The sequence below is a fragment of the Aedes aegypti genome, chromosome 3 (genome assembly GCF_002204515.2).
Source record: "Aedes aegypti strain LVP_AGWG chromosome 3, AaegL5.0 Primary Assembly, whole genome shotgun sequence".
Classification (NCBI taxonomy): Eukaryota; Metazoa; Arthropoda; class Insecta; order Diptera; family Culicidae; genus Aedes; species Aedes aegypti.
In genome coordinates, this window is record NC_035109.1 from 230,832,096 (window position 1) to 230,847,598 (window position 15,503).

At 44.3% G+C, this 15,503-nt stretch overlaps 1 protein-coding gene across 8 annotated transcripts in view; it reads left to right on the forward strand.

The window, feature by feature from the left end:
• LOC5567941 (A-kinase anchor protein 9) overlaps nt 1-5,910 on the forward strand; it is a 128,734-nt gene extending 122,824 nt beyond the window's left edge. For 7 of the 8 annotated variants that reach the window (XM_021851143.1, XM_021851144.1, XM_021851145.1 and 4 more), the window contains one exon: nt 1,915-5,910. In XM_021851143.1, the coding sequence (XP_021706835.1) occupies nt 1,915-5,172 (3,258 nt within the window). In that variant the 3' untranslated portion in view covers nt 5,173-5,910. The remainder of the gene's footprint in view (nt 1-1,914) is intronic. The other variant, XM_021851150.1, reaches the window with a different exon arrangement.
• Nucleotides 5,911-15,503: the final 9,593 nt, after the last annotated feature.

Consider the following 15,503-nt stretch of genomic DNA (forward strand, 5'->3'; position numbering starts at 1 on the left):
AACATTCAGATGATTCTTTGTTCTGTCCGCTTCCCACTGACGAGATTTCCGAAACTGAACAACCAATACCGCGTGTAGGGGGCAACGTGGCGTAGTTGGCTACATGTTCGCTTCATAAGCGGATCGTCATGGGTTTGATACCCAGCCCCCCCCCCAACAAAAAACCCTTCGTCAGTCTGCTTGAAAACTACACGAGCTCCACCCGTCCTACACCATGGCCGTCTGAAAGCGGACTGACAACTGACCCTCTTCTGAGCGAACATGCTCTAATGTACCTGGATAACATGACGATCGACCAACGGCAAAGAATAATGGATTGCTCTCTGGAAAAGCAACATCGCAAGTAACGTGGGATCAGATCCACAAATACATTTAGTCGATAAAGCAGAAAGAACAATTGTCAAATTTGAATTCGCTCTATAGTGATGCCCCATGCTGGCGAATAAGAGCTCAATAAATTAAGTAAATAGAGAATAAAAAACCAATACCGCCAGAGATGTCATCAATTCAAATGAAGACGCCTCAAAATGCGACTGATTTGGAGCTGCCGAAGTGATTCACCAGCAGTTTTTATGGGAAAGTTACCGATCAGAATGAGGCTGCCGACAATAGTCATACTAACAAGAGATGTTCGCAGCGTTGTAAAAACGTTTGCAAAATCATGTTGACAAGTCTGTCGGTGTGAATCGATAGAGGATTGAGCAACGCATAAATGTAAGCAGACAAACACGGAATTTATCTGCTGATGTCCGAGAATATTACAAAAGAAGTGCGGCATCGGCTTAGACCGCCGAGAATACGTAAGTGCCCTTATAAAGACAATTTTCGTAATTCCACAAAAAAAAGCCGCCACAATAGCCGACTTGTGCCCCTTCTCACGTTTTCAAAGGCACCTTAAGGTGAAACAGCTTGGAAACCAAATTAAATAATGTAGCAACATTTTGAAGGCACACATCTCGCGAAAGAAGCATCAAACGACAGTGCAGTTTTTATTTTAGCTTTGTGCACTAGCAGAATGTTTAAAACAAGAAAATCATCTTCGTGCGTTCATTATTCCTGCTGGTTAGTGCCTTTGAAATAGTTAGTAAGTGCGCAGGTCTGCCATTGTGACAGTCATGTTTAAATTCCGACAGGTTTCACTTTAATTATAATTGAAATAAATTCATAAGCTCATTGGCTCGAAATAATCAATTAAATATGTATTATTAAAAGTGATTTTAATAAATTAGCTTATTTGTAACATCTTTTGTCCGAGTACTTTTTTTAGAAACGCTATTTTGATAGCGGAATTGTCGAACAAAGCTGTGGCAAATAAAAGGGAGTCCTCAACTGCAAAAAGCAATATCATCTTGTTGTTCTTCCGGCATTCGTAGAACGTAACCAGCCCAACGCATCTTGTCGTGTTTATCGCAGCCCTTAGCTTGTGGTCTTTGTCTTCGTGAAAGCGTGAGGTAGGACTTTCGGCGGCTAGAGCTACCTTTCTGGTAGTCAACTCATCATTTAATAGCCCAAGGTTATGTTTGTCTATGTCTAATAGTTTTGCTAGTATAAATTTTAGAAACTAAGCAAAATTTTGTTTGTTTTTTCGTCACCTTTTCGATGAGTGGTCTTATAGGTCGAAAAGTGGCCTGATGGGCATAAAATTAAGGGTTTTTTTTGCATATATTAAATGAACATTTGAATGAAATCGATGATGGTCTATTACACATGCTGTGGAAACTGAACGTGGCATAACTCATGGAATATTAGATATTAGATACACTACATAATTTGATTAGGCTACGACTTATATCAAAATTGAGACCATTTTCTTCTTTGCAATACATAAAAGAGTAGTTGTGACTTCTTTCGATTAGGCTGCGATTAAGACCTTACTATTCCCAATTTTTTACTGATGCCTGTCCATTTTTTCAGGAAACACCTTCCAACTTTTTCAATTTGAAGGAACAGCATCAAACCGCATCCACCATTCACAGCACTACTCATCTGCCAACCAGCAGCAGCAATGTATCCCCTCTGCAGCATGCTATGCAGCTACCAAAGGCCACTCTTTTCCCGCTGGGCTTTGAAGGAGCGTTTTTACAAGACTTTTCCGCTGTATTCCCGCGACCAACTCCGTCCACCGGCACCAGCAGTGGTGGTACGCCAGAATTCATTCCCAGACATATCAATTTCTCCTTGATTGACAACCCGCGATCTGCGGAAGGTAAGGACCGTTTACGAGAGCCCGCATTTATAGAGGAAATTCATGAACAAGAAGAAGAGAAAGTGATGGCTCAAACCATGACTGCTAGCGGAGGTAAAAGATTGTCCGACATTTCGGAGAATGTTAGTGAAGAAGATAAGGGCAAGCTGGAAAATGAACTCGAGTCGTTAAAAATGCAATTAGATAGAATTACTAACGAAAAGAATGTAGCACTAGAACGAATGCATGCTGAAATCCAGGAAAAAATTGAAAACATCGAAGATCTACAAGTAGAACTAGCTGCCCGAAACAAATTATATGAAGATTTGCTGCGGGAGAAGAAAGACCTTCGAGATGAATTGGAAAAAGTAAAGCATGATTTGGATCAGCTTGAATCAGATGCATGCAATTTGCAGAAGAAAGAGAACGAACTGAAAGAAGTTCTTGAAAGCATGACACACAAAGACCAAGAAATGTGCGATTTGAAGGGTATCTGCAACAAACTTCGAGAAGAAATAGAACAACATGTGAGAGATTCTGAATCTTTGAAGTCGGAGCAGCAGAAAAATCATCTTCTGATTGATACGCTGAAACAGCAGGTGGAGTCTTTGAATAAGACAATCGGCCATAAGGACGAACTTATGTCTAAATTAGAGAAGGATATACTGAACTACAGTAAAAACGAAGAAAAATATCTCGAGCAGCTGAAGGTATTGGATGCAAAAGAAATTGAATTGAGATTGCTACAAGGGAACTACAAAGACCGCATGCAAGAGATTGAAATGCTCAACGAAGATAATAAATTTTTGAATGAGGATATAACCCGTTTGAAAAATGAAATAGCAAAGAGCTCTTCTAATTCGTCATCTAATCCTTCGTATGTTCAGTTTCTGAAACAAAATTGTGAGAAAATTGAGGAAGAGTTACGAGAAACAAAGGCACTTCTAACGGAAAAGATGCTGGCTCTAGAGAGAGTTAAAATAGATCTAACAAGCTGCCAACGTGAAGCCGAAGATGTCAAATCTCTGCTCAAAGAAAAGGAAATGATTATACAACAAATTGGTGATGACGGGAATACCTTACACCAAGCATTATCGAATATTCAGAATCAAATGCAGGAGACTAGCGGAAACCTCAACAAAAAGCTTCGGGAAGAACAAGATCGCAATACTGCACTACTAGCAGAGATTGACAGGTTAAAAACTCTTCTACAAAGGAGTGATAACTCTTCGAGTCCAAAACCTTTCTCGGTTGAAGAAATTGCCGAGCAGCTAGAAAAAGAACTGAACTATTCCGCACAGCTAGATTCCAGTATACTGAAGGCCATTGAAAGTGACGATGTCAATTCAGATGACGAGGCGAATGAGGCAATCAAAAAATCTAAAGACGGTTTGGCTGATGCTGTTCAACTGGAAGAGCTTACACAGAAATTGCGCATGGAAGCCGAAAAGGGCAATAAGCTGAAAGAAATGCTTGAAGCGGAAAAACACAACAGCAATGAAATTCAGATGCAGGATGCAGAAATAATAGAGGCAATGCGGCTTCGCTTGGAGGCTGCAATAGATAATGAAGGAACACTTCAAAAGTTGTTGTCGGAAGAGAGAAGTAAAAACGAGCGCTTATCTACGTTAATGGCAGGAGTTCAAAGAACAAAATCGTTCGATAATTATTTATTGATGAAGAATAAGTCGCCACATGACTCACCGTCGAGGAGGCTCAATCGAAGCAATGAGTTTGAATCAGAGATGGTTGCGCGTTTTGAGAGCGAAATTAAATTTCTGAATGCACAAAATGAAAGAGAGCGTGAGAGGGCGATTGATTTGCAACGGGCACTGGAAAGAGAACGTAATAGGTTCGAGAAAGAGATAGCCGATAGAAACGAATATGGCGAACAGGTGAAGCGAGAACTGATGAGAGTTACTAAGGAAAAAGAGCAACTCGAAGTCGAGTTGGATAATGAGCAAGAGAAATTGCTTCTATCCCACAAAGAGATTGAAAGCTTGGAGAGGCGGATAAATGCTTTGCAAGAAGCAGAATCTATGAGGTCTCTACGCAAAGACAGATCACTTGAGTTCCAAGACATTCGATTGCGTTTAGAGAACGTAGAGCAAGAACGAGTTCAGTTACTTGAAACCAATCGAAGTCTCCGAACGGAAGTTGAACGCCGAAAACAAAATGAAGCCCATTTGATGGAAGCGCTGAGTAGAGGTAACTCCTTGAAAGAAAGCGGAGTACCGGAAGAATTCCTCACGAAGTTGAAAGATTTAAATCGCATGCTGGAGGCCAATGCACGTGAAAACCATCAACAAGCAGAAACGTTACGATTAATGGTCGAAGAGCGCAGAGCCTTGCAACAAAGAATTCAAGAGTTAGAACGGTTTAATGTCAACAGCAATCGTTCCAATCGAGATGACTTAGAAGAACGCGCGAATCACCTTTTTGGTAAATATTTACGCTCCGAAAGCCATCGAAAAGCTTTAGTTCATCAGAAACGGTACCTTCAAATTGTACTTACAACATACGAAGAAAACGAGGCGAAAGCTCTTCAGCTGCTCAATGCTCAAAACGTTCCTATGGGCATTCAAGGTCTTTCGTTTGCTAAGCCGAATGCAGATGAAAATCACCCTCGAAGAAAGTCTTTCCGCTCTGTCGTGACTGCCATAATTGCCATAGAACGGATGAAATTCATCGTGCGAAAATGGCAAGGTGGGCGACGTGTTTGTGCGAAGGCAATCTTTTCTCAACAGTTCACTCCTCGAAGATCGCAATCGGCCACTACCAATGTGTGGACCCGATCACAGAACTCCCACTTTGTGGAGTATAATGCGTCCCCACCGTCGAGAGATCGCGCCGTATTCCATCCATCCGTAGTGCACCAGGTACAAAACTACCCCAGTCAGTATCTCAGACTGCCGGAATCGCAACTCGTCATGAACGCAGACCTACGAGAACGACTCGAAGATCAGTATAACCAAACAAATCGGTAATCATTTCATTTCTGTTTGTATAATTTTGAACTGGTTTCTACTTGTTAGGTGTAATAATGTTTGAGCAAAAGTATTAATTTGCGAATTATCATTATTCCGGATTATCATTTTAGCTCTAGTTCTTTTAAAAGTACTTTGGATGTATGTTTTGCTCATATTTTATACTGTCACAATCAGCTCAAACCAAAAACTAGTAATAAAGTGTATCGTATCATAGTGTCATTCTTTATTTTTGGAATCTTTTCTATCACTTGTCATAATGTAGACAAACGTGATGGTACAAATAGAATCGAATAGTGCCTTATGCTACATGTCCAGCATATCATTGATACTCAGATACACGCGACTGTATAGAATGCTCTTATAAATCATTTCCTGTTTGAGTTACTTTAAGACAAAACAAGAACTTTCTGATTGCTTTTCAGCAGCTATTATTATTGCTGCATCCATAATAATGAGCAGTCATTTTCACTGCTCTCTTTCTGTGAATGTGAAATCCTGGACTATAGTAAAGCATCATCATGCAAAAACAGAGAACAAATAAATAAATGGCATTAAGAAGTAACTTTATGTTTAATTTTATGCTTTACTTTATATGTAGAGATTTGTTGGCCATTTGATTGGCTGTAATGATGTTCTATTCTATAAGCCATCTTTAACTCTAGGAATAAAAATGCCTTACAAAAGTGTTGTAGAATGAAGCCTAAAGAATCAATTAAAATACATTTACCAATGAAATGGAAATTTATTTAGTTTGAGTCCGAAATTTTCTCTCCCATTCAGTTTACATAATTTTAGATTATTTTACCAGTCTCTTTACCATTAGGGGTCATGCACAAATTACGTCACGCTCCGAGGGGGGGGAGGGGGTCAAGCCAAGTGTGACAAGCCTTACAAAAATTTCTGAAGACTCATACAAAAAACGTGACAAAGGGGGGGAGGGGTCAAAAAAGTTGAAATTTAGCGTGACATAATTTGTGTACCATCCCTTATGGTCTGAACCTGATAGAATTATGAACAAAAAAAACTGGAAACTCATGTGGTGGACTGAAGCGATTAAGAATGAATACACCGAATTGAATCTATAACTACTTTATTTCCTATTCACAAGTCTGAACGTGATTCTTTACTCTTCGGTTGGCGCAACATGAATGGCGCCACAGATGTCTCCACTTTTCATTCTCCACTCTGTCTCCAATGTTCGTGAAGCGCTGCGACAGGGGTGATCATAAATCACTGCAATAGGGGTGCTCACAAATCACACCCCATAGGCGCCCCCCCAGTTACACCAAAAATCGGACACGATGACCAGATTGGGTAACTACTGTTCGCGTATCATCTGTTGGGTGATCTTCGATTTGCTGATCGCACATGAACGCTGGTTTGACTCTATCTATCGAAATGATCTGCTTCTTTCCAGAAATGACTACTTCGAAATGTTTGTCGTTGCGGCTTACCACCTGAAAGGGTCCTTCGTATGGCTGCTGCAGAGATCGTCGAACCGAGTCGACACGAACAAACACATGACTACAAGTTTTCAGCGCACTGTGTTTGAAGACCGATGGCTTGGAGTGGTGATGAGTTCTGGGTGCCCGCAAATTCGAGAAATACTGATGGAGTGCCTTTGCGAAATCCGATCGGTCAACATTCGAAGCGGGAGGATCGAAAAATTCTCCAGGTAGGCGCAATGGCTGGCCGTAGACGAGATCGGCAGCAGAGCATTTCATCCTAGAATGTAAACATCCTAGAATGTAAACCAACTCACGAAATAAATCCGACTCGAACTGACGACCTTGGTCCGATGTTATGGTCTCAGGAGTACCGAATCGGGATATCCAGATCGAAGTTAATGCCCTAGCCACGGTGGGGGCTACCATATCGGGCAATGGTACTGCTTCGAGCCAACGTGTGAAACGATCGATGATAGTCAATACATATCGATTTCCTTTCGATAACGGCAATGGACCTACAAGCTCAATATGTATATGTCGAAATCTAGATTTAGGTGGATCAAACTGAGCCAATGCCGAAATAGTGTGACGATTTATTTTTGATAACTGGCAATCGACACAAGCTTGAACGAATTTGTTAATGTCTCGATTCATCGACGCCCATACGAATCTATCGCAGATTAGTCTCCTTGTGGCTTTCGTCCCTGGATGAGCTAGACCATGAAAGTGCTGCATGATGGTGGCACGATACTTTTCTGGCACGAAGGGTCGAATACGATTTTCCAAGGACACGTCGCAATAAACGGGCCGAGAGATATTGGGGATTCGGACAGGTTCAATCCTAAGAGTCGATGATTTTATCAGGTGTTTCAACTGCTCATCGGTCGCTTGATCCTCTGTTATGGCCGAAAGGTCAATGCCACTTATACCTTCCACGCGGGAAAGAGCGTCAGCAACGGTGTTTTCGTTACCATTGATGTGACGGATATCAGTGGTAAACTGCGATATGTACTTCAAGTATCGTTCTTCTTGGGGAAGCCTACTGGAGGAATTTGAGGTCATGGCGTAAGTGAGAGGTTTATGGTCGGTAAAAATGACGAATTTTCGACCTTCCAGGAAATATCTGAAATACTTGACAGCCATCTTCATAGCCGTCAATTCGCGTCCAAATGTGGAATAATTCCTCTGTGAATCCGTGAACTTCTCTGAATAGAAACCAATCGGTTGCCAAGACGACCCAGATGATTGTTGAAGAACCGCACCGGCTGCAGTATTTGACGCATCGATCATTAGTGCTAAATCCTTAGTTGAATCTGGATAATACAAGAGCGCGGTTTCAGCTAAAGAAGTCTTGCATCGTTCAAAAGCAGAAGTTGTCTGATCGTTCCACGATAGCGTTCGGTTGTCATTCTTGCGGTTATCAGGAATCATCTTCCGTAGATCCAACTGCATGTCTACTGCTTTTGGGATGAATCGCTTGTACACGTTGATCAGTGCCAGGAATCTTCGAAGCTCTTTCACTGTCGTTGGGCGTTCGTATTTAGTAATCGCTTCCACTCTTGAGGGTAAGGGTTTGATTCCGTCGCTGTTTACCAAATAGCCTAGAAACTCGACTTCGGGCTGTGCAAATTTACACTTCGATACGTTAATTACCAGACCGTTCTGTTTCAGTCGTTCAAATACAATGCGGACATGTTCCTTATGTTGTTTTGCTGACTCAGAAGCGATGCAAACGTCGTCAATGAATGTGACCACGAAATCTAAATCACCCAGAATCTTATTCATGAAGCGTTGGAAAGTTTGGCTCGCGTTGCATAAGCCAAACTGTATCCTGGTGAATTCATAAAGTCCAAAAGGCGTAATAACGGCTGTTTTGGGAATGTCAGCTTCCTCCACCGGAATTTGGTGATAGGCGCGTTCTAGGTCTAAGGTAGTAAAAATCTTCTTACCTTGCAGGGAGTTCAGAAGATCATGCACGTGTGGCACCGGGTAACGGTCAGGAACTGTGGCTTTATTTAATCCCCGGTAATCTCCGACAAATCGAAATTGTCCATTCTTCTTCATCACGCAATGGAGTGGACTTGCCCAGCTACTACTCCATGGACGACATATTCCAAGTTCGGTCATAAGAGCGAATTCTTCTTTGGCTGCTTTTAGTTTGTCTGGTTGCATTCTTCTTGCCTTCGATGCGGCGGGGGGTCCTTTGGTGACAATATGGTGTGTGACGTCATGTTGAGTCTCGGCTTGCATAGTGGCTGGAAGGGTGATTTCTCTATACTCCTTTAGCAGCTCGTGGAAAGGGTATTCAGAACTGACGGTGGTGATAGTATGGATATCAGCTATCATCAATTCTCCAGCGGATCGCAAGTTTGTTTTGACGTCGATGAGGCTTCTGTTTCTCATATCGATAAGAAGGCCGAAATGAGCCAAGAAATCGGCTCCAATTATCGCATGGCTGACGTCAGATACCAGGAAATTCCAAGTGAAACGTCTTCTGAGGCCGAAATCCGTTGTAATGAATTTAGTCGAAAATGATTTTATTTCCGAGCCATTAGCAGCATGAAGTACAAACGGAATCGGAGCGGAGAGTTTGTCTTGTCTTGAAGCTGGAACGATGGAGACGTCGGAACCGGTGTCAATCAGGAAACGAATACCACTTGTTTTGTCGAATAGCTTTAGTCGCCGGCTTGAAAACATACTACCCACCTCAGCCGACTCAGATGGGTTGGAATTTAGTTTTTTGATTGATTGTATTTGCAGGGTTGCTTGCAATGCTCGGCATGTTGGCCAAACTTACGGTGGTACCAACATATTTCTGCTCCATTCCTGATGCGTGATGCTGAGCGGTTACGACGTCGGTCCGGACCGGAAGATGGGCTGGCTTTCAAACGACGAAATTCCGCGCTAAGCACCTCTAGTTGCTCCTTCATCTTTTCCATCTGCTCGTTGACGATTGGCGTAGAAGACACTGCAGATGTTTGAGGCGATTCAACCATTTTGTCGGCCATTTCCGCCAACTTAGCCAGCGTACCGTCGCTGATGGCCAATATGGGCCGGATGTTAGACGGCATCCGTTGCAAAAATAACATTTTCAGGAGCTCTTCGTTAACGTTCAGGCCGCTGGCCAGTTCTTGCATCTTGGCCAAAAGATGCGTTGGACGCATGTCACCGAGATCAAAGGAACCCAGAAGACGTTCCAATCGTACTTGTGGCGAAAGAGCAAATCGAGAAACCAGTCGATCTTTAACTGCTTGGTACTTATTTTGCTGAGGTGGTGTCGACACAAGATCGGCGATATGGCTTACTACTTACTTATTTGGCTTTACATCAATTATCTTGATAAAGCCTCGCCAACAATATTTCGCCAATTCCCTCGGTTCATGGCCGCTTCTCTCCATCCTCGACTGTGACCCACGCTCTCCAGGTCCTGGTGTACCTGGTCAATCCACCTAGCTCGCTGCGCCCCACGCCTTCTTGTTCCGACCGGATTCGTGGCGAACACCATCTTTACAGGGTTGTTGTCCGGCATTCTTGCAACATGCCCTGCCCAGCGTATCCTTCCAGCTTTAGCTACCTTCACGATACTGGGTTCGCCGTAGAGTTGAGCGAGCTCGTGGTTCATCCTTCGCCGCCACACGCCGTTCTCCTGCACGCCGCCGAAGATCGTCCTTAGCACTCGGCGTTCGAAAACCCCAAGAGCTTGCAAGTCCTCCTCGAGCATAGTTCACGCCTCATGCCCATAGAGGACTACCGGTCTTATGAGCGTTTTGTACATCGTGCATTTGGTGCGGGGGTGAATCTTTCTTGACCGCAGTTTCTTCTGGAGCCCATAGTAGGCACGACTTCCGCTGATGATGCGCCTTCGTATTTCCCGACTAACATTGTTGTCAGCCGTCAACAAGGATCCGAGGTAGACGAACTCGTCCACCACCTCGAAGGTATCCCCGTCTATCGTAACACTGCTTCCTAGGCGGGTCCTGTCGCGCTCAGTTCCGCCAACCAGCATGTACTTTGTTTTCGACGCATTCACCATTAGCCCGACTTTTGTTGCTTCGCGTTTCAGGCGGGTGAACAAATCTGCCACCGTTTCAAATTTTCTCCCAATAATATCCATGTCGTCCGCGAAGCAAACAAATTGTCCGGATCTCGTGAAAATCGTGCCTCGACTGTTAAGTCCGGCTCTCCGCATGACACCTTCAAGCGCAATATTGAACAACAGGCACGAAAGTCCGTCGCCCTGTCGTAGTCCCCGCCGAGACTCGAACGAACTGGAGTGTTCGCCCGAGATCTTCACGCAGTTTTGCACACCGTCCATCGTTGCTCTGATCAATCTTGTGAGCTTCCCGGGAAAGCTGTTCTCGTCCATGATTTTCCATAGCTCTATGCGGTCGATACTATCGTATGCCGCCGTGAAATCGATGAACAAATGGTGCGTAGGGACCTGGTACTCACGGCTTTTCTGGAGGATTTGCCGCACGGAAAAGATCTGGTCCGTTGTCGAGCGGACGTCGATGAAACCTGCTTGATAACTTCCCACGAACTCGTTTGCTATAGGTGATAGACGACGGAAGAGAATCTGGGATAGCACTTTATAGGCGGCGTTTAGGATGGTGATTGCACGATAATTTTCACACTCCAGTTGTCGCCCTTTTTGTAGATAGGGCATATAACGCCTTGCTTCCACTCCTCCGGTAGCTGTTCCGTTTCCCAGATTCTGACTATCATCCGATGCAGACAAGCGGCCAACCTGTCCGGGCCCATCTTGATGAGTTCGGCTCCGATACCATCCTTGCCAGCGGCTTTGTTGTTCTTGAGCTGTTGAATGGCATCCTTAACTTCCCCCATCGTGGGAGCTGGTTGATTTCCGCTGTCCGCTGTGCTGATGTAGCCATCGCCTTCGCTGTCCTGACCTTCTGTGCCTGTGTTCTCTGCGCCATTCAGGTGTTCGTCGTAGTGCTGCTTCCACCTTTCGATCACCTCGCGTCCGTCCGTCAAGATGCTCCCATCCTTATCCCGGCACATCTCAGCTCGCGGCACGAAGCCTTTGCGGGATGTGTTGAGCTTCTGATAGAACTTCCGCGTTTCTCGAGAACGGTACAGCAACTCCATCTCTTGGCATTCCACCTCTTCCAGGCGGCGCTTTTTGTCCTGGAATAGGCGGGTTTGCTGTTTCCGCTTCAGTCTGTATCGTTCCACGTTTTGCCGCGTACCATGCTGCAGCATTGCAGCCCGCGCTGCATTCTTCTCCTCTAAAACCTCTTGGCACTCCTCGTCGAACCAATCGTTTCTTGAGCTCCGTTCCACATATCCGACAACGCTTTCGGCAGCGTCGTTAATGGCTGCTTTGACTGTCCTCCAGCAGTCCTCAAGAGGGGCCCTATCGAGCTCGCCCTCATCCGGCAACGCTGCCTCAAGATGCTGCGCGTACGCATTGGCGACATCCGGTTGTTTCAGCCGCTCGAGATTGTACCGGGGCGGGCGTCGGTACCGTACATTGTTGATGACGGATAGTTTTGGGCGCAGTTTCACCATCACCAGGTAGTGGTCGGAGTCAATGTTGGCGCCACGATAGGTTCTGACGTCGGTTATGTCGGAGAAGTGCCGTCCATCGATCAAAACGTGGTCGATTTGCGATTCTGTCTGTCAGGTGTACCGATACGGGAGGCTGTGCTGGAAATAGGTGCTACGAATGGCCATGTTCTTGGAGGCGGCAAAATCTATCAGTCGTAGGCCGTTCTCGTTCGTCAGCCGGTGGGCGCTGAACTTTCCAATCGTCGGTCTGAACTCCTCCTCCTGGCCAACCTGAGCGTTCAAGTCTCCTATGATGATCTTGACGTCGTGGCTTGGGCAGCGGTCGTACTCGCGTTCGAGCTGCGCGTAAAATGCGTCCTTGTCATCATCAGTGCTTCCGGAGTGTGGGCTATGCACGTTAATTATGCTGAAGTTAAAGAATCGGCCTTTGATTCTTAACTTGCACATTCGTTCATTGATCGGCCACCACCCGATCACGCGCCTTTGCATATCACCCATCACTATAAAAGCTGTTCCCAGCTCGCGTGTGTTGCCGCAGCTCTGGTAGATGGTATGATTACCTCTAAACGTTCGCACCAATGCTCCTGTCCAGCACACCTCCTGCAGCGCTACGATGTCGAAACCGCGGGTCTTCAGTACATCGGAGAGTATGCGAGTACTTCCAATGAAGTTGAGAGATTTGCAGTTCCACGTACCGAGTTTCCAATCGCTAGACCATTTTCGTCGCTGTGGTCTTTGCCGATTGTTCCGGTCCGTATTCTCTCGTTGACGTTCCTGTGCTGATGTGTTTTTACGGCTGGCTCGCAGGGCCTGACACCAACCCCCTAGATTTCCGGAGGACCATTCCCCCTAAATGTTCGGAGGGCCATAGTGCGCAGTTTAGCTTAGAGTCCTTCCTTTAGATTCCCTTCATGGGGAACAGACGCTGTTGTGAGCCGCTCCTAACGTGGAGTACAGACGCTCCAGGTTTGCAAAAGCAAACCCCCCCTTCCCTGTCAGCATACGACCAAAGTTCCCACCGGGGGTTGGTTACCCGATCTTCCCCAAGGTTACTCGTACCCCGGCCAGTACCACGAGGAGGTAGGGATAGGAGTTGCTGGGCAAGAGGCTAAGGACCGCACAAAGGGGTCTATTTTATTCCTGCAGGTACGCGAGGTACCAATGGTACGCCATGCCCAGCCATTTACCGCGCCATCGGCGATATGGCATATCACCGATTGATCCACCTTCGCCACAATGTGGTAGAATTTCGTTTCGTCCTTCGTGACATTCGCAAGGACAAATTGCGCTTCCGCCTGGGCGAACCACATTTCTGGATCCGTTTTCCAGAATTCTGGAAGCTTCACGGACACAACGGCAGCTTGCGGCGCAACGTTTTGAACTTCGTTATCTGGCATGGCGAAAAATCGGCGGAAGTTAGGTAACGTAACCAGAAACTGAACCGATCGAAACCGAATCCGGATTTTAACTAGATTTTCACTGACGCGTTAACTTATCCGCGAAATCACGTCGGGGTCACCAACTGTGGTGGACGGAAGCGATTAAGAATGAATACACCGAATTGAATCTATAACTACTTTATTTCCTATTCACAAGTCTGAACGTGATTCTTTACTCTTCGGTTGGCGCAACATGAATGGCGCCACAGATGTCTCCACTTTTTATTCTCCACTCTGTCTCCTATGTTCGTGAAGCGCTGCGACAGGGGCACTGATAAAAATCCACACGCTCGATCTGTGTGTTTAAAATTATGGATCGATTCATGAACGTCCATATCGATTTGCTATGATTTTCTTGCAAACTTCGTGTGTGTTACACATTAAATTCCTGTGTTTTGCTTCATGGATTGATTCATCAACCGACACCATGGATTCCATATTTTTTCCACATAAGTTCCCGAAGCTTTCTCTTCAGATTCGTATGTGTCAACCTATGGACGCATAGATCATTACTAAAACACGGATTCAGTGTGTTTTGCTTATGGTTATCTTGTGTCATTATCATCATGTTCAAGTTGGTCGATTCATTGATTTGCGCAATGAGATTGTTATGATGAAATCCATGAGCTATGCTATCGATTTCCATGTTCGAAGCTTCTAAATTGTTTGTGATCAACCCATGGGATGCATAGTGAACTGAATTGCGGTTGAACCTCGTGTCAAACGACAGTCATCATCATGCTTCCAAAGAGAAGCAAATTTTGAAGCTGAAAGTGTTAGATGAAAATTTGTGAATTCGATTTTTCTTCTATTAGTGAAGTTGGCCGATATACGAGAATTCTAACTTTCTATGAGAAAACATTGATTATAATGTATAGTTTAGTAGAAAAATCGGATTACACTAACAGATTTTCCTGGCTTTCAGTTTCGAAAAAAAATGGAATATGCTTATCCCTGGCTTCCCAAATTATGGATTTGCGGTGCTCCGCTTGTTGCTGGCTCACGGGTTTGAGAAAAAAAATCAAGAGAGCTTGCGACAAGCAGAGGAGCCTCGGATCCATATTTTGGGGAGCAAAAGTTTTTCTACCAAATTTCTTCTTTCAGTCCCATGACATTTATGTTCTATCACACATGACTATCTAAAGTTACTACATTTCGAATTCAATAAGCAAATCAGTTGATTTTCATGATTTAATATTTGGAAATTCATGTTTGTTTCACATGACAACCTAATGTTGATACACATGTTATTATACCGTGAAATCAATGATGAAATCCATATGGCTACCACACTCAAATCATGTGGTTTTCCTCATTGCGCAAATCTATAAGTAAAACACACGACCTTGACGTGTAGATTTTTCTCAGTGGGTGATCATAAATCACTGCAATAGGGGTGCTCACAAATCACACCCCATACTCAAATTAGGAATAACATTATAATGTCAAATTTTGGTAATCGAATGGCTAACCAATAACAGAGCTGTTGGTTTGCAATACAAAAACTAACATTTACATTGGTTGTTCCAATATTCACCTCTATTCGGATTTGTGTACAAAGTCGCTAAAAGCAGAATAGAGCCCAATGAATCGAAAGAAGTAGGTTAGATATCGTATAAGGTATACCATCATGCTAGTATTTCAAAACCATGGACAAGGCAAGGCGGAGGAAGTGTGCCAACGGGGTAAGTAGATCATTTGACTGGATTCAGTATACAAACTTAACTGTTGTGATGTTTCGTATTTAAATGTATTCTCACGTTTACACGGATGCGGGTCATTTGGCCATAATGGCCATTTGGCATAACCAGAATTATATCCCTTATTTCAAAATATGCCTGTTCTTAATGACATTTGTTTATGCTAAATGGCTTTATGACAAATGACCCAAACCCCGTTTACACTAATA